Source organism: Saimiri boliviensis, chromosome 1 (assembly GCF_048565385.1).
Source record: "Saimiri boliviensis isolate mSaiBol1 chromosome 1, mSaiBol1.pri, whole genome shotgun sequence".
In the NCBI taxonomy this organism is placed as follows: Eukaryota; Metazoa; Chordata; class Mammalia; order Primates; family Cebidae; genus Saimiri; species Saimiri boliviensis.
Genome location: NC_133449.1, coordinates 116,682,799 through 116,709,691, shown reverse-complemented (window position 1 = coordinate 116,709,691; position 26,893 = coordinate 116,682,799). Strand labels below are relative to the sequence as shown.

General features: G+C 48.3%; 1 protein-coding gene across 3 annotated transcripts in view; it reads left to right on the top strand.

Annotated features, from left to right (window-relative positions):
- Nucleotides 1-13,351: 13,351 nt before the first annotated feature.
- Nucleotides 13,352-26,893, top strand: part of SLC6A2 (solute carrier family 6 member 2) — a 50,881-nt gene continuing 37,339 nt past the window's right edge. Inside the window, exons 1-2 of one of the 3 annotated variants that reach the window (XM_074387122.1) lie at nucleotides 13,352-13,531; nucleotides 14,004-14,328. In XM_074387122.1, the coding sequence (XP_074243223.1) occupies nucleotides 14,055-14,328 (274 nt within the window). In that variant the 5' untranslated portion in view covers nucleotides 13,352-13,531; nucleotides 14,004-14,054. Of the gene's footprint in view, nucleotides 13,532-13,797; nucleotides 14,329-26,893 lie in introns of those variants that run through there. The other 2 variants (XM_010347851.3, XM_010347850.3) reach the window with 2 other exon arrangements.

The window sequence follows — 26,893 nt, the reverse complement described above, 5'->3', positions numbered from 1 at the left end:
TATGTGTAATTTTAAGTAATAATGTAAGCATATAGTGTATACATAGGTCCATATACATATGCTGTATATGTACCATATATGTATAATTACATAACATATACATACACAATATATGTATATATTGAGTATGTATGCGTGTGTGTATAGTATGTATATTGATTATTCCTAATAATACATATTTATATTTAATGCTAAATACATATTGTTATATAATTATGCATCATATGTGTGTATACCATATATTTAATATGTGCTATTAGGTATGTATTATGTATGCATATAGTGTGGATTATTCCCAAGCGTGTATCTAAGCTTTCACTGTCTGGTATCTATGTATGCTATAGAGCAGGTATCTAGTGAGAGCAGAGATACTCTATAGTGATGGTGTAAATACATGCTTGGGAATAATCCACATTTTTTAAGTTAACAGGAAGAAATAATGAAAGAAACTTTATATCACCATCATCTAATAAATAAAAAACCAACATCATATACCATAAATAGATAACTGTAAAAATAAAGCAATGAAAAGAAAGCACTGATAGGAGATTCTAGTTTGATGTGGTTTGAACCTGAAGGTTCTGACCTAAAGCCTGGTTTCCCTCGGTTGAACTGGGGATCAGTAGGTGAGAGTCATTACAGACACATGAACACCAGACAGAGACTCGCTCCTTCCATAATCAGGGCTAAAAAAGCATGAGAAGCAGTGGGACTCTCTCCCTCTGTGATTCCAAGTCGTTTAAAGCAGGGCCTGCATAGCCCTGAGCCAGTGCCCTCTCTCTCGAGGGCCGCACTTCTCTACTTCCGGAGAGATCTGCAAGGTCCCGCTAAGCTCTGATCATCAGGGCTTCTAAGGGATGGGGGCATGGCGAGCGGTCTTGTTAGGGGTGGGTTGGAGGATAGGGAGGAAAAAGGGAAGGACACTATTAGCAAAATTTGGAAAACGCTGAAACAAAGCCCCATTCCTTTCTCCAGCTCCCCAGACTTGTTCTCCCAAAGCCTGAGCCTGAAGCAGGGGCAGGCAGGACATTCATTCTTCAGAGGTCAGCCCCCAGCCTTCCCAGACGCAGCCCTTCTACCTCCCTCCTGGGCTACACTGAGCTGGGAACTGACTCCTCGAAGCGCACCTTTGTGGCTCTGGGCCTGCTCTTTGGCCACACGGCACATATGTGCAGCCCTCCCTGGTGACTGCATGTTTACTCCTGAGCCCAGCAGGTCTGTCCCTCAGTCTTCTCCTATTGTCTAAGTTTCTCCACCAACTGCCTGGCCTGCCCCTCAGGACATGCACTGAAGAACAGAACTGAGTGTGGGAGCGCCTTCAGCTCCATGGCCCACACCCACACGTGGGCCCTGCAGACCAGCTGCCAGTCCCCTCACAAGAGAAGTGTGTGTGCTGGAGGGCTCTGTGAGGATTCCTGTGGCCCTTGGAACAGGCAGGGTGGCCTCATGATGACCTCTCCCCACCTCTGACATCACCAAGGATCCTTCCCAGCCAGGACCCTCCTCTCAGTGCCACTATAAACCTCCCCACCGCCCCAGACCTCTGAGTCTTCCCAGCCTCCTCATGGAAACCTACCTTTCCTTCATCTCCTTCCTTCAGAGTAGTAACGCGAGAGCAATGTTCAATGCCTGCTCTGAGGAACGTTCCATAGAGAGGACGTGGGTGCGGGAAGACCCTGGGACCACGCGTCGGAGCCAGGTCTGAGCTCTTGCTCTGCCACTACCTTGTGCAATTTGGGGAGCGGAAGTGAGGCAGGGAGGCACGGAGCAGGGCTGAGAAGTGGAGGGTTCCTCTGCCAGCTACCTGGGAGGAGGGCCGGAGCACATGAAATGCAGCAGTTGGGGAGACTGTCAGCAGATGCTGAGGACCTGAAAGGTGGGTGGGACAAAGTCAGAGTGGGCAGAGAAGAAAAGTAGAAGAGAAACAAAATGGAGTTTGGGGCAGATCCTAGAACTGGTGGGAGGGGTGGATCTAAGGGCTTGAGGTGGGAGGTGAGCCCCAAAGAGGGAAGGACTCTAACTCCTTGAAGGGAAAGGGCCAGAGGAGTCGATGGCTGGCAAACCACAATGTCTGCGTTCAGAAATGCATCAGCCATGGCCTCAAGTTTCCCAGCCAAAAAGGGTGAGCAGCCCTGTTGAGAATACGGAGCTTGAGCAGAGAGGTAGAGTGAGGCAAGTGAGGCCCAAACAGGCAGCTGCTGAGCCACAGAGACAGAATGTGGGTGAAGAGTGTGTGCCCTGGAGCCCACCAGCATTCGGGTTTAAACCCTACCCTCTGTCCCGCTCTAGCCATGCAGTCCAGGACAGGACATCTAACACTTTCATCGTTGTCTTTAATCTGTAAAATGAGAATTAATGATCGTCTTGTATGAAATGGTACTTGGCATAATGCCTAGACCCAGTTTGCTAAATGAGTAAGACCTGCCAAATGTATAGCAAATATCTATCATGCGTGTAGTATGTGCCAATCACTGCTGATGCACTTTGCAGTTGCTGATGCATTTAACCCCTACAACTCCCCCAAGAGATATAGATACTATCAAAAGCCCAATTTTATTATTATTATTATTATTATTATTATTACTGAGACAGGGTCTCACTCTGTTGCCCAGGCTGGAGTGCAGTGGGGTGATAATGGCTCACTGCAGCCTTGACCTCTCAGGTTCAAGAGATTCTCTCACATCAGCCTTCCTGAGTAGCGGGGACTACAGGTGTGTGCCAGCACATCTGGCTAATTTTTGTATTTTTTGCAGAGACAGGGTCTTGCCATGTTGCCTAGGCTGGTCTCAAACTCCCAGACTCAAGCAATCCACCTGCTTTGGCCTTCCAAAGTGCTGAGATTACAGGTGAGAGCCACTGTACCTGGCCCTAAGCCCCATTTTATAAATGATAAAACTGAGGCACACATCGGCCCGAGGTAGCAAAGCTGATAAGTGAAAGCCAAGATTTGAACTCTCAGGCAGTATTGAAGTTGAGTGCCAGTATTTCTGCTGATCACATTAAGGGAGCCAGGGATCAGGGCCCTCCTAAGAAACTAGGAAGAGAGGGTGGCGATATTTACCAGAAAGAGGGGTAGCGAATCATTACCCTGCGTTCTACCTCCCAGTTCTATCGTCCTTACCCAAAGACCACCCACCCAGCTTTCATTTTGAGAGCTGAGAATACAGAGGAGGAGGAGGCAGACTTATTAAGAACACATTTCAGGAAGGCGTTCTCTGTGTGTGGTCCACAGAGTGTGAACTGCGTGTACCACCATCACTAAACAACTTAATAGGTTCAGGATCCTGGGCACAAATGCAGAGCAGGACCAGCCCAGACTATGTGCAGCATCCCCCGGGCTTTGGCTTCATTGCAGACAATTCCAAGTCAAGGCTTCAGGATTCCCTTGAAAAGGGTGAAGTTCACACACCTCCGTCCCTTCACCCCTCCATGCCCCTGCTCTGGGGGGGTTGATGGATGATATTGCTGCCTCCTAGATGGTCCCCTAGACAGTGAATGTGAAGCAGCTTTTCTCCATTCCATGTCTTAGAAGGCACCTTTCATGCCTTCATGGGAACAGACAGTCCAGGCAGGAAATGGCTTTTTCGCCAAGTGGTCAGAGCAAAAGGAGGACACACCAGTCTGAGGGAAGAAAGGCGTTCAAAATTGGCAAAGCCGAATTGCCCAGAAACTGCCACAGCCACTCTCAACGTGGGACAAAGGTTATGAAACACGTCACTGATGCTGGAGTTGTTATTTTTTTATAAAGAGCAACAATTATTTATTTTACTCCTAAGTCATCATTTGGGGCGGGGCTTGAAGGAAATGACTTGTTTCTGTTCCATGATGTCAAGGGTCTCAACTGGAATGACTTGGTTGGCTGAAGCTAGAATGGCAGGGGGCTGGCAGGTCTCAGAGCCTCTCCCTGCGATCTCTCCAGCATGGTAACCTCAGGGAAGTTGGACTTCACACATGGAGACAGAGGTTTCCAAGAGCGTTATGGGCAGAGCTGCAAGCCTTCTTCTTCTTTCCTCGCTTGGAAAGTCCCAGAACATTATTCCCACCACATTCCACTGCTCATGCAGGGCCAGCCCTGACTCGGTGTGGTTGGGCATTCCACAGGGGCCTGAGTATTGGGAACTGCAGATCATTGTAAGCCATCGTGGGTGTGGGCTATATGATTTCCTTGCTTTGGGTATTACCTTACTGAATAGATTCTGATGTAATTTCACATTTACCATTTTATTACAGAGGATATTGCAAAGGATACAGATGAAGAGATGAGTAGGGCGGTGTTCGGGGGAAGCGGCTTGGAGCTTCCATACTCTCCCTGGTGCACTATCCTCCAGGAATCTCCCCATGTTCAACTATCTGAAAGCTCCAGTTATCATTAATTTTAATAGGAATCAACATAACACAAACATGCAGATTCCTAGCTCCCACTACAGATCCACTGAATTCAAATGTCTGGGGTGGGGCCCAGGAATACGCACTTTTAACATATCTGCCGGAATGGTATGAGCTGGGAAAGTGGAAAAGATACGAAGGGCCACCGGGTAGAAATGGTGACCTTTGAGGGCACAACTACCACTGCATTTCAGAGCATTGAGAACCGTAACCCTTCATACAGTGCTACTCACTGATTATCTTCACAGGTGTTTTTATCCCCATTTTACAGCTGGGAACGCTGAGGCTCAAAAGCCAAAAGTCACCCAGCCAGCAAGTAATAAAGCCAGGTTTTCAACTCAGCTTTTGTTTTTTAAGTCCAAAAGTCACACTTGTAATTGTTATATCAACCCATATTTGCTATTTTATCCCAGTCTTGTCATTTGAAGTCAGGTAAATCTGAATTAAAATTCTGGAGACGATCCCTGCCTCCAGCAGACAAAGAAATTAAATGTTTTGATAACAACAAGAAGAAGTAACATGTATATGATGCTAAGCACTGTTCTAGGTGCTTTACATGTATTTGCTCATTTTAATTCCCTCAGCAATTATATGAGGTAAGTGCTCTTATCATCATCATCATCTTACCCATTTCTCAGATGAAGAAACTGAGGCCAGGCATGGTAGCTCATGGCAGTAATTTAAGCACTTTGAGAGGCTGAGACAGATAGATTGCTTGAGTCCAGGAGTATGAGACCAGCCTGGGTAATATTACAAGACCCCATCTATACAGGAAGGAAGGAAGGAAGGAAGGATGGAAGGAAAAGAGGGAGGGAAGGAGGGAAGGAGGGAGAGAGGGAAGGAGGGAAGGAAGGGAGGAGGGAGGGAGGGAAGGAGGGAGAGAGGGAAGGAAGGAAGAAGGGAGGGAAGGAAGGAAGGAAGGAGGGAGGGAAAGAAGGAAGAGAGGAAGGGAGGGAAGAAAGGAAGGGAAGAAAGGAAGGAAGGAGAAAGAAGGAAAGAAAGAAAGAAAAGAAAGAAAGAAAGAGAAAGAAAGAAAGAAAGAAAGAAAGAAAGAAAGAAAGAAAGAAAGAAAGAAAGAAAGAAAGAAAGAAAGAGAAAGAAAAAGGAAACTGAGACACAGAGAAGTAGGGAAATCTGGCCAGGATTTCACAGATAATCAGGGGGCCAGTGAGACAGTTAAGAAGAAATTTGGAAGATAACTATAAGAATCACTTTGGTCCAAATATATTCCTGGTGAAGCCATTGGGAAGTGTTTTCTGAGCAAGAAGAAAAGAGCTCATACACTAGAGGGCAATAATTTTAAGAGACTCTGAGATGGATTTCATCCTAGAGTTTGCAAACTCTCCCAAAACTCTATTTAAAATGCTATGCACATTAAAGAAGACAATACATGGAAACAGGTACTGTGTTCTCGGATGGGAAGACTGAGCACTGTGATGATGTCAGTTCTCCCTCAAATTGATCTATAGATTTAATGCAATAACAATTGAAATTCCAGTGGGATTTTTCACAGAACTCTGCAAGGTGATTCAGAACTTTGTAGGGAAGAACGTGGCCAAGACATTTCCAAAGAAAAAGAACTGGAGAATTGTATTCCACCAGATAAGAAAGTGTATTATGAAACAATGTTAATTAAGACAGTGTGGTAATTCTTAGGCACAGATAAGTAGACCAACAGAACAGAAAAGAGAGCCTAGAAAAAAAACAACCATACAAGGAAATTGGTTTTATGATACAGAATTCTCTGATGATTACAGCAGAGGAGATGTAACTACTTAACGACTGGGTCAGGAAAATTTTTTACCTGTTATTCAAATAAAAAATAGTGAAGTGGAATCCCTACCTCACATTCTATATAAAAACCAACTCCAGGTGGGCATCAATATGAAGGACAAAACTGTCAAATTTTAAAATATGACTTTGAAAAATATCAGCTAGGGACAGATTTCTTAAACCTGACATAAATACAGAAACCAAAAGGTAAGATTGCTGCATTAAATTACATTGAAGCTAATAACCTCTGCTTATCAGAGTCACCCAACAAAGCAAAAAGCCTTACAATGCAGCCAAGAAAAGATGTTGGCAACATTTCAAAGATTAGTACCCAGGATATATTATTAACTACTGTGAATTAATAAGAAAAAGATGAACAAGCCAATAGAAAATTTCACGAACAGTGTGTATCATCATCTCACAGAAGAAAAAGAGGCATTTGTGAGATGTTCAAGATCATGAGAAGTCGGGGAGGTACAGATGAAAACTATAGTGAGATACCATTTCACGCGCAAAAGTTTGGCAAATGTTAAAAGCATGGATAATACCAAGGGTTAGGGAGGATGTAAAGAAGTTAGATGTGAAGAATTGACAAGGTGCCAGAGGGAATTTCAGTTGGTAAAATCACTTTAGAGAATGGTTTGGCATTACTTGATAGAGCCGAACAAACACATCCCCTACAAACCAGCAATTGACGCCTAAGAATAAACCTAGGAAAACTCTTGCACGTGTGTGTAGGTGACATCTTAAAGAGTTTCTAGACAGCATTGTTCAAAATACAAAAAAAAAAAAAAAAAAAAAAAACTGAAACAAGCCAAATGTCCTTCACAGCTGGATGAATAAGTAAATCATTATTATTCATAAAATAAAATGAATATAAACAGTGAAGATGAGTAAACTACAGCCAACCCCATCAGCAAGGATGACTCTCAGAAACATGATATTGAGCCAAAAAAAAGTCACAGAACAATTCTATAGTGCAATTTCTTTTACATAAAGTTTGGAGAAGAATAACAATGTGTTGTTTAGAAATATATTCATATGTGCTAATGTTATAAAGAAAAACAAACAAATGGTGATTGCCAAACTTAGGATAGTGTTTATTTTGGAACAGGGAACAGGGGTGAATGGGCTTGGGGGGGCGTGGAGTGCATACAGGCTTGTCAGATGTGGAGATATTCTATTTCTTAACCCAGAGGGGAAGGTGGGTTCTTGTATGTTCATATTATTATTATTATTATTATTATTATTATCTGAACTGAAAAAAATAATGCATGTTTTGTTTTAAGGGATTCTGAGGTGGATTTCATGCAGGGTTTGCAAATCCGTCCCAAACTCTATTTAAAATGCTGTGTACATTAAAGAAGACAAATACGCGGAAAGATGTACTGTGTACACTTTTTTCTTTAAATTTCACATGGAATTTTAAAATGCTGGGTGTGTGTGCCTATTTCTGGGAGGAAATTCCATGTTTCTTCAGATTATCTAAGGAATGCCTGGTGTTCTAACAGAGTGACACCTGGATGTAAGGTTTCTGAGATTCTGTCCTGCTCTGATATTCTCAGGTGGTGGACAGAGTCCCTGTGCAGGCTGGCAGCCCGGTCAGCTAGCCAAACCTCCCTGTGTCTTAGAGAGGAACCTGAACCAGCTGTGAGTCTTCTCCCTCCATAATTCACCTGACTATCTTAAGGCCAAAGGATGTATCTGGGGTCTCATGAAGGGGAAGGCAAAGTTCCTCTTTTCCTCCAGGGAGGCTGATTCCCTTTGCCCTGGGCACCTCCTTCCCTTTCTCCTTCCCCAGCTCTTCTGACATGTGCTCTCTTTCCTCTTTCTATGGTCCACCTATGATAATTCCAGGGATTATCTCCAAAATAATCCTTGCTGATGGACTTGGCCATTACTGTACAGCCTGAAAACAGCAGAGCCCGAGTCAGGACCCAGGGTGCTGTCTCCCAGCCCAGTGCTTTTCGGCCACACCACTGGCCATTCATATTCTCTTCTCCCTCAGCACCTCTGCCCCTGCCTGATCTGACTTCCCATGGGGGCTGCAGGGCTCAGCTGGGCTTGCATTGGCAAGTCCACCAAAGAATGTGTTTATTTATTCATCCATGTCACCCATGGAAGGACTTTGGGTTCTGTTTGTTTGTGAGGCATGGTCTCACTCTGTCACCCAGGCTGGAGTACAGTAGCATGACCACAGCTCACTGCAGGCTCCACCTCCTGGATTCAAGCAACCCTCCCACCTCATTCTCCTGAGTAACTAGGACTACAGGTGCACCGCATCATCCTTGGCTAATATTTTTTAAAATTTCTTGTAGAAATAGGGTCTCATTATGTTGCTCAGGCTGGTTTCAAACTCCTGGGTTTAAGCAATCCTCCTACCTCAGCCTCCCAAAGTGCTGAGATTGGACTTCGGATTTTATTCTGAAGGAGATAAGAGCCATTGGAGAGAGACAGGGATAGGCTCCAAACTTGTTTCCAGAAGATCTTTCTAGCTGCTATGTAAAACAAAAACTTCAAGAGATAAGGAAAAAATTCAGAAAGGCCATTCGGAAGCTATCACATTAATCCAGCCAAGAGATGACATGGAAGTCACCGTGTGTGGGGGGGGAGGTGTGATATGATTTGGAACCAGCCATTTGCAGTAAGATTGGATGAAGGACAAGAGAAAGAGTAGTCAAGGCTGACTACAAGGTTTGTGGCCCAAGGAACTAGAAGGAAAAAGATGCCATTCCCTTGGTAGGGTGACTGTGGAGGAGCAGGTGTGGTGTGGGTCAGGAAGGGGAGGTCAAAGATGCTACTTTGGACATGGCGACTTCCATGTGCCTTTAATTACCCAGGTAGTGATGTCCAGTCTGCAGTTTGATAAAGGCACATGAAGTTGAGGGGGGAGGATGTGAATGTGAAGTCAACAAGTGACAGACGCTCTTTAATGCCAGTGCCAGACTAGGGTCAGCTGGGTTTAGGAATTAATAGAAAAGCCTAAGTACTGAGCCACATCTGCACAGGTCAGAAGTCTCAGGTATCCCCAGGGCACTTTAGTGGGAGGTGTCCTGAAGGAGGCTGACTTAAGCTCATGGAGGTCTTTAGGCTATTTGTACATCCAGCACAACTTATACCAATGATGAATGGATTCAGGGCAGGTCAGCTGCAGTATAACATAGGCCTATTGTCCCTTGATCAAGAAAGGAAGAAAGAAACGGAGGAAGGAAGGAAGGAAGGAAGGAAGGAAGGGAGGGAGGGAAAATGAAGGGAAGGAGGGAGGGAAGAGTGGAGGGGGGAAGGGAAAGAAGGGGGAAGGGAAAAAAGGGAGAAAAAAGTGAGGGAGGGAAAGAAGAAAGAAGGAAAGGAGAGAAGGAAAGGGAGGGAGGGAGAAAAAAAGGAAGAAAGGAAGAAAAGGAAGGAAGGAAGGAAAAAAGAGAAAGGAAGGAAGGAAGGAAGAAAGAAAAAAGAAAAGAAAGAAGAGAACGAAAAGAAAAAAAGAAAAGGAAGGAAAGGTGCAGGAGGGAGGGAGGAACTAAATCTTCAGGCAAACCTCTCCTCCTATTTTTCCTTAGTTTCCCCATTGGTGCCATGGAGATACAGGCCCTCATAGCATCCTCAGGACACAGGTCCTTGGATTCTAAATGTGTCCCAGCCCAGCCGCTGTGTGTCAGGGCCCTGGTGTCTGTGGGGCAGTGGCCAGAGCTGGACTCACAGCGTCAGCCATTGCCTTATATCCCATGGCCTGTGTCACCAAGCGCCATGGTAAGTGGAAGTGATGCCTCCCCAGAGATCACATTAGCTCTGATAATGCTCCAGCCTCCCGTGCACCACTTGCCCTCAGGCCACCTGGCTGGGCAGGAAGCAGGGCACCTAGAGAAGCCACATGGCCCCATGGCAGGGAGTCTGGGCCAGAGATGGTGAGAGACGCCTTCCTTTCCAGCCCAGCCCCAGCCTGGTGTCCTCACGGCTGACCCCCAGTAGTCTTTGAAACCACAGGTGGGTGGAGCTCCTGGACTTGCTGATTGGCCCTCTGATGGTGTACATGTTACAGGGAAATGCCTCCCTCCACCCTTGTAACAAACACTTCCAGAGCCTTGACCACACCTCTTATCCTCCACTGTTGCTGTCCGTACCTGGGGCTCTGCTGGTAGCCTTTCTCTGGCAGAAGGACAGGCTCATCCCATTCATCAGACTTGCTGGGAAGTTGTCACTCTGGGGGCGGTCTTCATGGATAAATACTCCAGTTTCCTTGCCCCTCAAGTGAGACAACCCTGAGACATGCTCTATGCAGGCTCCCCGAGGCCCCCAGCAGGGCTGAGCACCAGTTTCCCCAGCAGCAAGTGCTCCTTAATCTACCTTCTATTGGTTACCTTCCATTTGCGGTCTCACTTCTCTCCCCAACCAGTGCTTCCACGGATTATCTCCAAAATAAACTATTTTCATTCAAATCTGTTTCTAGTTCTGTTTCTGGAGGGATCCAGCACAAAACAAAACCAACCAAAGACACCAAACCCAACCAAAGAAGAAGATCTCTTCTAGTGCTGTTTTGTACCTGTTTCTGGAGCACCATTTAAGTAACAGGATACATCAGTCACCATCCTTGACCAGGATAGGGAGGTCTCACAAATAGCTGTACAGGCAAATATACACGGCAGTATAAAAGAGGAGTTTGAATCTGGTGTAGGAAGTGGTTATCAGGGAAAGCTTCACAGTGAAGGTGACTGGAGGTTTCAGAGGATGAATAGGAGTTCTCCAGATAGAAAAAAGGAATAATGGAAACAGCATATTCAAAAATCCAGAAGTGTAAAAAAGAACAAGGTATTCAGGGAACCACTAGTAATTAAGTATCTCTCATGTTGCTAGAGAATAAAGCATACTTTGGAGGTGAAAGGGATTTGTAGGAAAAATGAGAGAATTAGAATAGTAGGAGATGTGGTTAAATAGCTAGAGTCTTGCCTGTACTCTTCAAAGTGTTTAAACATTATCTTAGAAAGGTTGGAGGATTTTTTTAAATTGTGGATTATCTTATTCTGATTGCATAAGTATCGAATGTTCATTGTGGAAAAGTTGGTACACACAAAGAAGAAAATAAAACTACCTCAAATCCAGAGTTAATCAAATCATATTTATGTGTTGGTGTGTCTCAGAGGAGTTTCAGGTAGAGGAGTGAGGTGGTCACACTTCAGTTCTAGGAAGAGCTCTGCTAGCTGTTCATGCAGCTAGAAAAATACTGGACATGCGGTGGCCAGCTCAGAGGCTGCTGCAGTGAGGGGTGATGGGGCTTTGCAGGGTGTTCCAGAGGGGGGATTCTCAGCACTTGAAAACTAGTTGGATGGGGTATGGGGTAGAGGAGGAGGGGACCATGACTACTAGAGAGATTCTGAGTGTCTCCACCGTGACTTGGTGGAGGGGACGGAAGCTGGAAGCCAGGAGACCTGGGTTCTCATTTCCACTCTGTGACTTCCAATCTGTGGGACCTTGGACAGGTCCCTTTAGCCCACAGAGCCACAGTTTCCTGACCTGATACATAGAAAGATGATTCTCTTCCTACTTTCCTTACAAGCTTGTCGTGATGGTCCAATAGATCACAGGAGATAAATACCTTTCATGTGTGGAAACCTACAGTTCTGGGCTCTTGTCCTAAAACCTCTGCTCAATCTTTTCCCTCACCTTCTGCCTTCTGTCATCAGCCCCCAGAAGGCAGGGGAACCCACCACCCCTCTAGATTTCCCTTCCTCTCCCCTCTACATCCTGCCCAGAGGACATTTGTCATGAAGGTTCCTCTGGTGCAAATGTTCTAAACTTCCCCACACACCACTATTCATTCATTCATTCATTCACTTCACATTCTGGTTGATGCTCTAGTATGTTTCAGATGCCAGAACATGTGTTGTAAATGACAGACAAGGTTCCTGTGCTCTTGGAGCTCACATACCACCCAAAGGGGGTGGGGGCATAAAATTAAACAACTAGAATAAATTCAGATAGTGATGTAACAAAGGAATCAATAGAGTGATAGGATAGAGAGTGAGGGTGTATTTTCAATTTGAGTGGTCGGAAGGAATCTCTGAACTGAGACCTGAACAACTCAGGCAGAGAAAACAGCAAGTGGGTCACAACCTGTCCTGACCACACTGGGTTGTGATAGACTCTTTACACATTGGCCTGGGAGCTCCTTGAAAGTAGGGACTATCTCCTCTCTAGCTAGCACTGTTCAAGCACACAGCAGGTGATCAGCATCTGCTAAACGGATTGTGAATGAATGAATGAATGAGGAAACGACTATCAGGTCCAAATGGCTCACTTCTTTACTTGTTTAATTGTTATCGTCTCAAATTCCCTGACACCTTACTCAAATCAGAGCCCCACTGCCCAACCCCCCATTCCCTTCCTCCATCATATAACGTGTGTATTTATTGTGCTTCCCATTTCCTCTGTCTCGGCCGGCAGAAAGTAAACTCGACGAGGTCAGGAATCTCCCAATCGTGCTGCACCAGTGTAACCCAAGAGCCCTGAACAGTGCCTGGCACATAGCAGGCATATGGAAGAACAAAAGCGTGAAGGGTTAATTAATGAATAAATGAATGAATGAATGAATGAATGAATAGTAGTTCTTAGCCTCATAGAACAGGGGTCACAGCCTCAAATGCCCTGCTACTCTGCCCATAAATAACAGAGATGCAGGAGTGAGTGCTGGGCTGTGACCTGTCAACATGCTATGCGGCTCAGACAAAACTGCCCAGCAGCCTGCTGGCTGCCTATTTGCACTACGGGGCCCTGAGCTGCACATTCCCATTTCCTTGACGAAGAAGCTCTGGCCAGGTGGTTTAAGCGACCTGCTGCGGACGACAGAGCTGGTGCTGCACCGGTCGCCGCTTCTTCAGTCCTGTTTTGGCCCATCTCTGACGCGACGCAGACCCAGTTCTGGAGAGTCTGTCACTCGCTCCCGGTTGTGGGAGATCAGAGCCTGGTGCCCTTGGGAGCGGCATGCGGTGTCCCGCGCAGAATCGAAAGGGAGTGCGCGCTCGGGTCCCCCAGATCCCTAGGAGCCCGCGCAGCACTCCCGCCCCTGCCCATCCCCGGCCGCGCTGTCAGTCTCCATTAGCGCTAACAGGCTCCAGACGGAGCGGGCCGGGCGCTGGGTTAATGAAATCGGCTCGTTACCTGGGGCGCAGGCTACATTATCAGCCCGGCCCCCACCAGGCTTGGCCAGAACCAGTCAGCCCGCGCCCCGCCGGCCGCTCCGCGCCTCCAGCGCTTCCTCAGACGAGCCTGAGCGCCACGCGGCGGAGCCCAGCCCCAGCCCGCGCCCCAGAGCCTGCCGAGGCGCCGCCGGTCGGGGGCAGGCAGGGCGCACGGCACCAGGAATACCCTAGCCGCCGGACAAGTGAGTGCGCCCTGAGCGCGGGACCGGGCTAGGTGTGCCGGGGAGGCCGGGGCGAGACGCGCGAGCAGAGGGCCAGCGAGTTTGTAGTTCAGTGGCGTTGAGTGTCCAGGAAGGCTCCCGGGGCTGTTGAAGTGGGGCGGCCCCAGCTGGGGAGGAGCCAGCACACTGCCCCAGGCTCGGTGAGTTCAAACCCAGCCATTTGGGACAGGAGAGAGTGGATGGACGAGGAAAAGTGCCGCGGAGTTTTCAGACACACCCACAGGGCCGTCAGAAGAGGTCTCCAACTCTGAGTTCCGGCGTGTCACAACCTCTGTTTCCAAATTTTTCCAACAGACGCGCGCCTTTTCCTGGGAGCCCTGCGTCCGCTCAGCACGCGCTGATCCCAGTGTCCACAGAACTCCCAGGTGGTCTCGGGAGTCCCAAGTAGGAAGGAACTGCCGGTTAACCATCTCTTTTCCCTTTATCCAAGCAGAGCCTCGGCGTGCCCCCAGGACCGCTAAAGTTCCTCTTGCCAGCCGCACCCATGCTTCTGGCGCGGATGAACCCGCAGGTGCAGCCCGAGAACAGCGGGGCGGACGGGGGATCGGAGCAGCCCCTTCGGGAGCGCAAATCTGCGGATCTGCTGGTGGTGAAGGAGCGCAACGGCGTCCAGTGCCTGCTGGCGCCCCGCGACGGCGACGCGCAGCCCCGGGAGACCTGGGGCAAGAAGATCGACTTCCTACTGTCCGTAGTCGGCTTCGCGGTGGACCTGGCCAACGTGTGGCGCTTCCCCTACCTCTGCTACAAGAACGGCGGCGGTGAGCGCGGGGTCCAGCTGGGGATTTGAATTTGGGAGGCCCTCTGTCTGCAGCGGTGACTGGGACAGGAGGTGGGACACACACGGAGGGGAAGCCAGGAGACAGAGGGGCAAATCTGGGGCACAGAAAGGGGACGGACAGGGCTAACGGGGGAAAAAAAGGATTGGAGTCCTCTGGAAGATCATTTTCCTGGGATCTTTGAAGGGTACCTCTGAGCTCATCCCAGCGTGTCAGGATTGGGGACGCTGGGAGCAAAGCAGTGGAAAAGTGAAATACAGGCATGACCCTAAGGTATGATAGGCGCAGGGATGGAAGAACAGAATTTAGGGTGCCATGTTGTGAAGGGGAACCTGACCTTTTGATGGTCTGCTGGAAGGGAAGTGGAGGCTCCAAGAGCTCTCAAAGGGGCACCAGAAGTGAGTGGGATGTGACAACCAGGCCCACAGTGATCTTAAATCTAGCACTCTGAGCCTGCGGGCAGGAAACCTCTGGGCCAGGACTGGTGGGAAGACTTTGGTTCTCTGAAGGCATCCAGGGAGGCCCTGTGATCTCGGGAATAGAAACGCACAAGGAGAAGTCAGTATCAGAAAGAATGCCACTCTCAGGTTGATAGTTGTTTTGCTGAAGGGTTCAGCGAGCACAGCCCAGGTGGAATCAGGCCAGTAGGTGCCAAGAACTGGCCTGGCCTCAAGGTAGGAGGCCTAGATGATTGGGGCGAAACCCTTACCGCCTCAAGTTCTAGCCACATTGTAGGGAGGAGTGGGAGAGGGGTCTGGAGAAGACTCCAGTGTAACAACCACGCTTTCTCTCCCTTCTCCTGCGGGGTGGTCCAATTGCCCACCTGCCTGAGAGCAAGAGCCTGGAGATCGCCTACAGTCCATCACAGAAGAATAACATAGAGTGCTGGGCTAGGGAAGTGGCCCGGGGGGGTCAGGGTGCTGAACCCCAAGCCCTAGCTCCTTCCTGAGGGGCTTTTCTCCTAGGGTGCCCAATCCTGCCACTTTTGCTGGGATGAGCTCAGAGGCACCCTGCAAAGAGCCTGGGAAAATAGACCTTCTAGAGGAAGAAATTGGAAAAGAGGGCCCAGCTCTGAAAGCCTCTCTGTATCCACTGGGCCATACTGCCTGGCAGTAGCTGTGACTCTGGACTTGAGGGAGGTCAGAAGGAGGAAGGGCAGGAATTTGGAGCTGGGTAGAGGGAAAGCTCATGACCTGTTCACAGGCTCTAGGACTTACGGCTCTTTGCTTCTACGTGTACTCCGGACACTTGCTTTGGGATAGGCAATACTTGGTGTTTGCAGAAAAGGAGTGGGGCCGGGCATGGTGGCTCATGCCTGTAATCCTAGCACTTTGGGAGGCCAAGGTGGGCAGATTGTCTGAGCTCAGGAGTTTGAGACCAGCCTTGGCAACATGGTGAGACCTCGTCTCTACTAAAAATACAAAAACTTAGCTGGGCATAGTGGCACATGCCTGTAATCCTAGCTACTCAGGAGGCTGAGTCAGGAGGATCACTTGAACCTGGGATGTGGAGGTTGCAGTGAGCCGAGATCATGCCACTGCACTCCAGCCTAGTCCATGGGTGACAGAGCAAGACTCTGTCTCAAAAAAAAAAAAAAAAAAAAAAAAGGGCGGGGGAGTGAGATCACCATAGAACACAGGTGGCTCTGAGCAGAGGATGTTGGGTAAGAAAGCAGTTAGCTCTTCCTACAAGTAAGTTAACCCAAGGTTGGAGCTGACAGAGATGGGTCTCCTTGTCAGATAGTCTGAGATCCGATAGCTGGGACAGCAGTCCTGAGCTTCAGGGGTATCTGAAGTCTAGGGCCTGATCCCTGGGGAACAACTTGTGACTCTGCAGGCTCAGCGCTTGTGTCTGGCCCCGGGATGGTCACGGGCAGAGAAAGGTGAGAAAAGGAGAAGCTAATCCAGAGGTGAAACTCTCCCATGTTTGGCAGCTGTAGCCTCTCAGGCGTTCCTGGGCAGCTTTGAGCATGGCTCTTTGGACCCAGGAAGGGAGACAATGCAGATTCTCTATATTTTTTTAACAGGCAGGGAGATGATGAATGAGAGACCTCAGGACACGCCATCTCGCCTGTCCTCAGTGACCGCCGCAGACTGCTTGTCTCTAGACAGTGGAAGGCGCTGTCATTAATCAGCAATATTTTTCTGGTTCCTCTTGGTGTGAGGCACAGTGCTAGGCCCTGCAGGGGTCACAGTCACCAAGAGGCATGATCCACCACTTCTGCCTGCCAGGAGCTTTAATCACCTGCATCTTTGTTGTCGTGTTGCACATTCTTCCCTCTGCTCTATGCGTTTGTTAAAACTGAAAGCATCCAGATGGCCAATTTGACAAGTCAGCTAGACGGATATTCCAGGGCTTTCATTGGCAATGCATGCTCATTTAGCCATTGCCAGCAATGCAGATTAAAAGCACCTGTTGTATGCAGAGTACTATACCAGGTTCTTAGGACACAAAATGACCACACTTCTCATAGGTTCCAATCTTTAGGTGAAGTTGGCTGAAAGCTCTTCCTCCCAGGCTTGCTAACTCAAAACACAGCTCATCCCAAGTTGATAGGTGGTTTGTCTCTTTGTGGATCTGTATCCCAAACAGGAAGGGGCGCAATGAGAGCAGAGAAGTGCCTTTTTATCCCTGCATTTCTAATGCCCAAGATAAGGTCTAGATCCCAGGACTATGGTGGAAAGTGCCCAACAAACTGCTGTTGAATAAGTTAATGAAATGGTCCAAGCCCTCGGAGACCTCCAACCCTATTCAGAAAAGACAGAAACACTCAGTGGTGACTAATAAAGTGAAACCACACACGCGGTGGGACCGTGGCAGCCTATTCATTAGAGGTCTTAACTGTGGAGTCCTGAGTTCCAGTTTCCAGCTGTTTGGCTCTGGCAGGTCTTCAAGCCTCAGTTTCCTCACCTGTCAAATGGAGAGAATGGTGTTCAGCTCAGAGCATTGTTGTGGGGACCAAATGTAATAACTCGTGGAGAGCCTGGCATGGAGTGTCGCCTTAGGAAAGGTGACTGCTGATTTCTGTTAATGTCATTATAGTGATGTATGAAATGGCTGGAGAGACAAGATCTTTAGACAGTTGCTCTAAAGGCCTGAGGAGGGGCTGCTTAGGAAGGGCTGGGAGGAGGTGGGTTGTGGTTGAACCTCTGGATGGGGAGGGCAGAGAGAAGCAGTGAGAAGGGAGGAGGTCTCCAGCTGTGCACCTGGGTCAGGAATGTACATGGAATCCTCTGAGAGAACAGGAGTGCAGGCTGGCTGCAGGGCAAGCCGGGAGAGATAAAAGTGGAGGGGCAAGTTGAGGCCAGGCTGCAGAGGCCTTGGCTAAGAGGTGGGGATGTTATACCAGTGAATTTCCATTTCTGGTTAGGATGTTCACAGTTGGCGTGGGGGAGCAGTGCAGCACCGCCATCCCAGAGTATGAGATCCCTTCAGACATGCTCAGCTAGCACCCACTGGGGTTTAATTCTGTTGAGGCATCCTGGCTTCTCTTTTTGTAGATCAATTCTCATCCAGTAATTCTGAAATTAGCCCCGGAGATGAGCAAGTGGTCAGGAGGGTGAGTCTCCTGCAATTGCAGAAGCAGCCAGAAGACTGGAGTTTGAATACGAGCTCCGTCTCTCTCTGTGTGACCTAGGGCATAGTACAGTCCCTCTCTGAGCCTCGAGTTCCCAGCTATAGCTGAACATGAGCTTGGATGACACCACAAGATTTATTCCTTTCCGGTGCCCTGACTCAGGGTTACACCGAAGCCAGGATCACCCGGCCTGTTACCTAACAGCCCTCAGTGCGCTCTGCTGGTGCCAGTATTAACACTGCAACCTCTGCAATTCCGACTGTTCATGCTGGCCCAGACTAGAGGATGTTTTGATGTGATGAAGGTGCCAATAGTTTAGGCCCCCGGCTAATGTCTTCTGAATAAATTACTGGAAAAGATCAGCCTGTCTGAACATCTTCCGCATGGCCAGCTGCTGGGATGCCCAGGCTTCGGGAGGCTTTGGGTGGGGAAAGCCACTCTCAGAAATTCCAGGGCTTTGTTCAGAACCTTCTCAAACAGCTGGTCTCCATGAGGAGGCAATACCAGGTGGTGATTCTAGATTTTCCCTTTGCACCTGTGATCCTGGTCTGTGCTGGTCCTTGGGGAAGAACGGGAAGATTGACTAGGTGCTCATGTCTGCCTTTCTTCCAGGGAAGTGGCCACTGTGAATTATCCTTTGCACATGGCTGCTTCTGTTTGAGTCCTGTCCTGAGGACAGCTTTGGTGTGTGCATTGTAGAAAAATATGGTCTTTAGGTTCAGGGTCTGAGTCTAACATTTGCTAGAAAGGTAATAGTAGACAAATCACTCCCCTTTGCTGATCCGAGCTTTGGTTTCCTTACACAGAAGAGAATAACCACAACACCTTTCTGCAGGGTGAGACAGCATCAGAAACAATATATGTAAACTCCTTGAAATGATGTCACATACTAGGGGCTCCAAACATGTAGTCATTATCAGTATTTTGTTATGGTTCAATGATATTGACTGCATCTAGCCTTAGGAGTGGGTCAGGATCCTGATTTTGGAAGGAACAGAATTCATCCTGAGATGAAATTGCTGAAAGGAAGTAAGGCTGGAAGGTAGTCCCACTTGGGTCTGGGACCAAGCATGATAGAAAGACTCAGGAATCAGGGTGGGGCTTTGCTCCATCTCCTGACAGCCTGACCTTGTCTCACCATAGATTCCTCACCTGGCAAATGGGGATTAGAATTCCTGCATGGGGTCCTATGACATTCTGTGGTTCTGAGTCTCCAGCAGACTCCTCTCTCCCCAAAGAAGCTCAGAGTTTCAGGGATCCCCAGCCCTTTGGGAGCCCTCCTGGCCAAAATATCTGGGGCCCTTAAAACCAAGTATGAAGTAGTGGCTGCTACAGAGGTCAGGAGCTTCTAAACTCAGTGCTCTTACATCTGGCCTGGCTGCAGGGGGCCATCTACACCCCGGGCTTGCCAAGCTAGACACTGATTGTCAGCTCAGATGTACAATGAGCCAGCCAGCTGGTGTGGCACTCTGCTGACAAGTCTGTACACCCCTTGGCAGGAATGTGGTGCTCATCTGGGACCCTGATCTGAGGTCACTGGCACGGTTTGGCTAGTTACTCCAAGCTTGTCAAAAGGATCTGAAGGGGCTGTTCCTGACAAGATTGGGATTTAATAGGGATAAATGTTACATCCTGCCCTGCGGTCCCAAACTCAACCGCCTAAGTAAGGATTAGGCCACAGCACAAGTGGAGAAAGGCCCCAGGGCTTTCATTAGCTGCATCCTTCATGTGAGTCACTGCCAAGATCCGTTATTTAGCCAAAAAAATGTTTCCTAAGTGCCTATCATATGCCAGGAATATGGAGATGAGCAAAGGAAAATCCTTGCCTTCAAGGGGGCTCATCGTCTGCTGCAGATCTCCTAAAAGTTCATCATTTCCAGTTCCTCCATTAATATTGGAGGTATTAATCCCAAATGAGGGAGGTGAGGTCCGGCTCTGTTATTTGTGGGTCATATTTCTTTCTGTGATGTAGTTCTGAGCAACCCAAGCACCCTCTGATGTGTTTCTCTTAAAGAGACCAGGATGGAGGAAATGGAAACCAGAATCTTCACAGAGATTTTGCTAAAGCCACAGCTTTAGTAGGAAAAAATCAAGTCCAGATAGTCCAAAGTGACCAGCAGAGGGAGAATTACCACATAAAGAGGGATAGGCCCACACCAGTTTCCCTGAATTCCACCCCCATTTTTTTACTTAAAGCGGCTGGATTTAATCCATCAGGGGAGTGGGTATGTGCCCTCAGTGGGGCTGATTCCAGGTCTTTCACAATCAACACACACAACAACAATCAACACAGAAGACGTGACGTCTGTGACCAAATGTTTGGGGGTTTCTCCCTGTGATCCAAGCAAGCAATCAAATCTGCAGCAGACACCAGCTGAGTGCCTCTGATTCAGTTCAGTCCTGGTGCTGTCTACCTGGAGATAGTATCAGATCCCACAGACTGAGGGCTCAGTCCCACAAGAATGCCCCCCACTTTATGTTCCTATCATGAGCCCCAGGTTGTTTTACTGTGCTTCAGACCCACTGTCTATAAATCAGGGTTACCCAACCTCCTGTTTGGGTTTTATTAATTTGCTAGAGTGGCTCACAGAACTCAGAGGAACACTTTATTACATTTTCTGCTGTGGTTTAGATATGGTTTGTTTGTCTCCACTAAAACTCCTATTGAAGTTTGAACCCCAGTGTGGGAGTGTTGAGATGAGGGGCCTAGTGAGAGGTATTTGCATCGTGAGAGTGGATCCCTTATGAATAAATTAATGTCCTTCAGAGGGGGTTAGTGAGTTCTCACCCCATTTTCTTGGTTCCCCTCTTGCCATGTGATCTCTGCACCCCTGCTCCCCTTTAATCTTCTGCCATGAGTGGAAGCAGCCCTCACCAGATGCAGCTGCCCAACCTTGAACTTTCCAGCCACCAGAATCATGAAACATATAAATTCCCCAGCCTTAGGTATTCTGTTATAGCAATGCTAAACTGACCACAGCACTCCCTCACCTTCCCCTTGGGTCCCTCCAGCTAAGCTCTTACCATAACTCTTTGTACTACTATGATCCCTATCTATCTATCTTATCCATCTATCTATCTATCTATCTACCTATCTATCTATCTATCTATCTATCTATCTATCTATCTATTAATCTATTGTTTCTGGCTGAAATTACCAATAGCCCTTGTTGTAACGTTGAGGTGCTTTAGGTCTCAGAAAACAGAACTTCTCTCTCTCTCTGACCTTCTCCTGCCTCCCTTCCATCTGCTCTCTTATCTCCCCAAGGCAAGATTTTCCCTGGCCTTTCTTTCTTGGAACTGGCCATAAAGAAATTCTCTGATCCACCTTTCTAATTCTGAGTCATAAAACCCCCATTTCAAAAGGGGTCCTGCCCCAGGCCCTGGGGGAAGGAATGCTGCACAGAAAGACCAAGAAGAATCTGAACAGACAGGCCTTGCTGGGCTTCCCACTCAGCATATTAGTATTACATCATACTCTGTTTGTCCAATCATGGTGTCAATCATATCTATCCAATGACATCCAAGAGGACAGGGTTCAGGAGTGTCCAGAGAGCCAAACACATAGAGTTTCCTGAATAGGAAGTGTCTGAGGGGCTATCTCAATTTCAGAACTCTTTTAGGGTCAGCTAAGGTTTGCTGAGATGGCCTTGCTCCCCTCTCTGGCCGGTGCCCCCCTCTCTGGCTGGTGCTTCCATTCCCTAAATCTCTTCCTCTGCATGTATCACTCTCCCACTACCTTCATGCCATCCTTCATGCAGACTGCAAAGCATCCTTTCCAGGTAACAGGGCTCGCTGTGGCCAGGGAGCATTCATTGTCTTGCACTCACTCAAGGTCAGCACTCTTGTTTGGATACAAGGGCAGAGTAGCCAGCCCTACCTGGGACAGGGACATGAGGAGCCCCAGGCACTGCCAGAGTCCTGTGTGTGGCCTCCAGCCAGCGTTCATGTTGTGCTCCACAAAGGGCCCAGACACCCTCCACCATGCAGCAGAGCCTTTACTTACTGTTCCGAGGGGGCAGAGCTGCTGCACATCTGCTCTTCAGTACAATGATGAGACATGAGTCCCACTTACAAAGCACCCAGTACGTGCCTGGCACTTCACCTCTGCATCTCTAATTATCACAGCAAACTAGTGACACAGATATTATTATCCCATTTACAAAGGGGCAGCTAAGGCTCAGAGAAGGTACATTTAGACGAGGTCACATAGCTGCACATAGCAGGCCTGGGGGACACAATTATCTTTAGGTACCGGCATGAAGGCCTGCCCTACCTCCATGCTTCAGAGAGCCCAGCTCTGCCCTCTTCCCATCTCCTGGGAGCCAAGTGTGCCTGCCCACCCAACACACTCCCCACCCGAATACCCTGCCACCCTCCAATACCCAAATGGTAGAATTCCCTGCCCAAACAGCCTCAGGCACCCTTCTAGGTCTACATGAACCCCTTGCTAGGTTCTCTCTTCTGTGTGTGGGCTGTGCTACAGGAGGAGCAGGTGTCTGCAAAGCCCGTGGACACAGCTCGGACACCTGTGTGCAAGAGCCCTGACATGGCTAGATTGAGCTGGGAGGAAGTAGGGGCAGGGCAAATGGGAATTCCCCTGTACCTCCACAGTACAGCCCAGAGCTCCAAGAGCTGAGAATTCCAACCTTGAACTATATAACAGAACTATTCCAAGGGTCTCTTTGTCAAATTAGGAAGACAGAACATGTTTTATTTAACAGTTGTTGACTTGTCACCTTTAAATGTGTCAAAGTGTGAGCAGCCCTGTCTCCTGACTAAAGTCTCACCCTCTCCTGAGTCCCCATGTCTCCTGTGCTGTCAGGATGCCCTTGGGTGTTGGGGAAGGGGGACAGATCTAGATTCTCCAAGCATAGACCAAAGTTTTCTTTGGGCTCGGTGCATGCCACCAGCAGTGAAAGTCTGGAGCTGAGCTGCGTGTATCAAGGGAACTATTCTGTGGATTGGCACTTCTTGCATATGCCAGGGTATGGCCAGAATTCAGTTTGAGGAATCCTGTCCTCAACAGACTAGGTGTCAGGGGAGTCCCTCTCCTTCCTGGAGCCTCTCTTTGGCCACACTCCCTCCACCTCCTCCCAGATCCCCAGCAGGTCTTGGCCACTTCACCCCTCACTGCCCCAGGTTTTCCATCCCTCCACCTGGGATCCTCCTCACCTTCTGGGGGCCGCTCCAGCACAACCCACTCTAAACCTAATGATCCCTGGCCTTCCCTTCCTGGGCACCTGGCATTTGCACAGAGGCTTCCAGAGCCCTTCTGTACCTAGAAGAGTTTCTCTCTAACAGTGGGATGGGAGGCAGTGTGGTTGGGCCAGAGGTGATGGGATCAATGCTTTTCTTACTAAATTCATCCAAAGGCCACTGCTCAGTTTCTTTCATGGGTGACAATTCTTTTTCTCATGTGGTTGTGTGAGTGTGTCAACGTGAAAAAGTATGTGTCCTTTTGCATGAGTATGCACATGTGTGCATATGTGTGCATGCATATGGTTTTTGGAGACTCCCAGGTGCTGGGCGCTAAGCCCCTCATGAGGCATGCCCTTCCTGTTTTTCCAGGTTTGCACTCACCAGCCCAGCACCCATGCAGCCAGACCAAGACAGGATTCTGGTCTTGCAGTTTTGAGACTCTCGGACCCCGTGTGAGGCTGGTTGCAGCTGGCACCGCCACACATGGAGGTGGAGCAGAACCACACGAGTGTAACAGTTACAAGCCTTGCAGAGCAGTAATTTTTATGGGGTTTGCAGTCAGCCTCGGTTTCCAGAATGCTGCTGCAGAGCTGTTTCTAAAACAGGCAACCTCAGTTGACTTCACTCATCCCTGGAGTGCCTTCCTGACTCTTTAGCCTGAAGAGTTTCCTTCTGCAGGAGGAGAAGGAAGCTCTCCCAGGTTTCCTTCTGCAAGAGACCTTGGGCAAGCTAGCTAACCTCTTTTAGAATAAGGCACTGGCCACGGTTATCTGGCTGTTTTTTCATTCCTACCCAGCCATTTCACCACTTTTTGGCCTTCTTAATCTGTTTCCACCTGAATGAAGCTTCAGCTGGCCCATCTCAAAAACACTCACAGAGAAGAGCCACGGCACACACAGACCTGCCATCTTCCCTCCTTCTCTCACATTGCTGTGCCTCCCAGCCAGCAGAGGAAGAATGACTCCAAACTGGGCAGTTTGCCTACGTGTTGGCAGTGCCACCCAGAGGTTTAGAGTTGAGGAAGCTGGCCAAAGTGAGACACCTGGTTAACTGGCTGGTGCTGCTGTACCCCTTCCTTGGCCATGTAGCGGAGTATTGAGTCACTGGGGCAGCCCACGGTGGTGAGATCTGAGCAGCGATTCCTGGCTTTCTCCTTCCTCATGTTCCCTTGGGCCACTGACTTCTATCTTCAGGCCTACCAAAGAGTGTTTGTTAATTTTGTTTTGTTTTGTTTTCTTCTATTTTGATTTTTTAAGTCAACATCTCACTCTGCCACCGAGGCTGCAGTGCAGAGGTGTGATCATAGCTCCCTGCAACCTCCAACTCTGTTGCCTAGGCTGTTCTTGAGTTCCTGGGCTCAAGAAATCCTCCTACATAGGCTTCCCTAAGTTCTAGGATTACAGGCATGAACCACTGTGCCTGGCCCTATTAGTTTAATACACCTATCTAACTGCCCCTTGCCCTTGCACTAGATCCTCAAGGGGAGTAGCAGTTGGCCACAAGGCTGAGACAGATCCAAGTTTGAAGCCAAGCTGCATACTTGCTATTTGGACAAGCAACCTAACCTTTCCAAACCTCAGTTTCCTCATCTGTGAAGTGGATTGGTGGTAATTCTCTCTCACGGTGGTTGTAAATGAATAATTATGTAAAAGTTTGTGTGCAGCTTGGCATATAATAGGTGCTCAACCAATGATACTTGTTACTTCCACCAACTCCACTGCCTACCTCCATCTATATCAGCACACCAGTACCACCATTACTGTCAGCAATGTGTCTAGACATGGGTCAGCTGGCATACCAGCCATCTCTATGTGGGAGAGGGAGAAGGGCAGAGAATGAAAGGAAGAAATGAGAAAGGGGAGAAATGGCACGTGGCCACTCCAGAGACATCCAGCCTGGAGCAGGGATTGTAGCATTGGGCCAGCCTATGACCCATAGACCAGATGGCTTGGCTGGTCCCAGATCCCCGATTTCAGAACAGCCCACTCTCTGATCCTGTTCAGACTCATGCCCTTCATCGAGGCTGGAATGTTCTGGAATCTGTAGGTCATGTTGAAACAGCTCTGGAGCTCTTGAGCCAGGCAGATCTGGACCCAAATTCTAGATCCACAACTTACCAGCAGCATAAGCTTGGACAAGTCACTTAATTTCTCTAAGCCTCAATTTCCTCATCTGAAAAATGGGTATAGCAGTTGCTATCTCAGAGAGTTTCTGGGTAGTATAAGGGGGATCACAGAGCCATTGCCCAGGTCCTGCTTGATACACTGGAGATGCTCATTTCCCAGTAGTTTTGCCTAGTCCCAATTTCTCTCCGGTCCCCCATCCCCCTGATCCATCTCTCACTTACAAGGGACTGGGTCTCTCAGCATTGGGGCCAACACTTCATGCTTCCTCCTTAGGAGGGGTGCCCTGAGGAACAAGAGGAGACTGATAGACTGAGTAGCTGAGTGCGTTTGACCCCGGGAGCCATGTGCCTTTGCCACAGTTCTTTGCTGTCTTGGAGGCTTAGTTTCCACATCTGTAAAATGGAAATAACAACGATCTTTGTATTTTAGAGTTGTGGTGAGGATTGAATGAAAGTGCCTACAGCTCAGAAGGGGATGAGCAAGTGTGACTGCTGGTATCATTGTTAACATTGCTAATGATACCACTGTTAAAATATTTCCTGTTTTCTTGCTGTGAGTGGGTCAGAGAGTATTTGGTTTCCAGCGTTACAGCACCTTAGCTAAAGGCCAGAGTGGTAAGAGGAGTTTAGACCTGACCTGGCCACCTCCAGCTATGTCTGGAAAGGAGCTGGCATTTTGCTTTGGGCACACCGGCAAGCTGGGCACATATGGCATGTGTCCCAGTGAGTCACTTTGCAGAGTCAGAGCCCACTAAGCATACCTCAGCCTGCCAGGGTGTGCTGAGAATTGTCTCTGCAACTCAGATATGTCCAAGTCCAGCAGGAATTCTCCAGGAATTAATTGCTGCCTGATGCCCAGGGACCCCATGATTTTCTGTGATGCTCTGGGTGGATATCTTCCCTGGTCAGAGACTTGAACCTCTGCCCCTTTGTTTCAAGCCGCCTGTAGTAGCGGGGACCTACTGGGTTGGAAGGCTCAAAGGCAAATCTGGCATTCACATTCCATCACCTACCAGCAGCACCAACAGGAGCCATTAAACTCCCTTCTCTGCCCCTCAGCTTGCCCCGAGGGTACGTAATGACCCTGACTGATTACTATGTTTGTAGACTGTTGCGAAACTCTAAGAAGAATCCAGTGAGATCATGTTCGGGAAAGCTATGTGTAAACCTAAATGATATGGATACCAGCAAAATTAGAAACTCCATCATGTAACTTTAGGCACTATCTCTTTTTTTTTCTGGTCTCAATTTTCTTGCCTGTAAAAGGAAAGGTTTGGGTTAGATTGGCATTCCCAGAGTTATGATTTATGAAAAAAAAGTTCAGTGTTTAAATAAATCTGATAAAGGCTACACCTGTGATCCCCCTCCTGGCACATCACAGCGTGCACTTGTGAATCAAAGGCTAGGAGAAGCCTGCAAGAAGCAAGCTATTTTGCTTCGCTTAACCTAGATTTTACTAATTTGACCATAGAACCTGGCTATTATGGTTATCATTGTTACTATCACAATGACTCTTACTGTTATGATGATTAATATTGACTATTGTGCATCATCTTTGGAAATAGCCAGCTGAGCGGGTGCCTGGGATCTTTGCAGCTCTTGCAGACACGGATCTAAGACTGGGAGAGGAAGGAGTCTGTCAG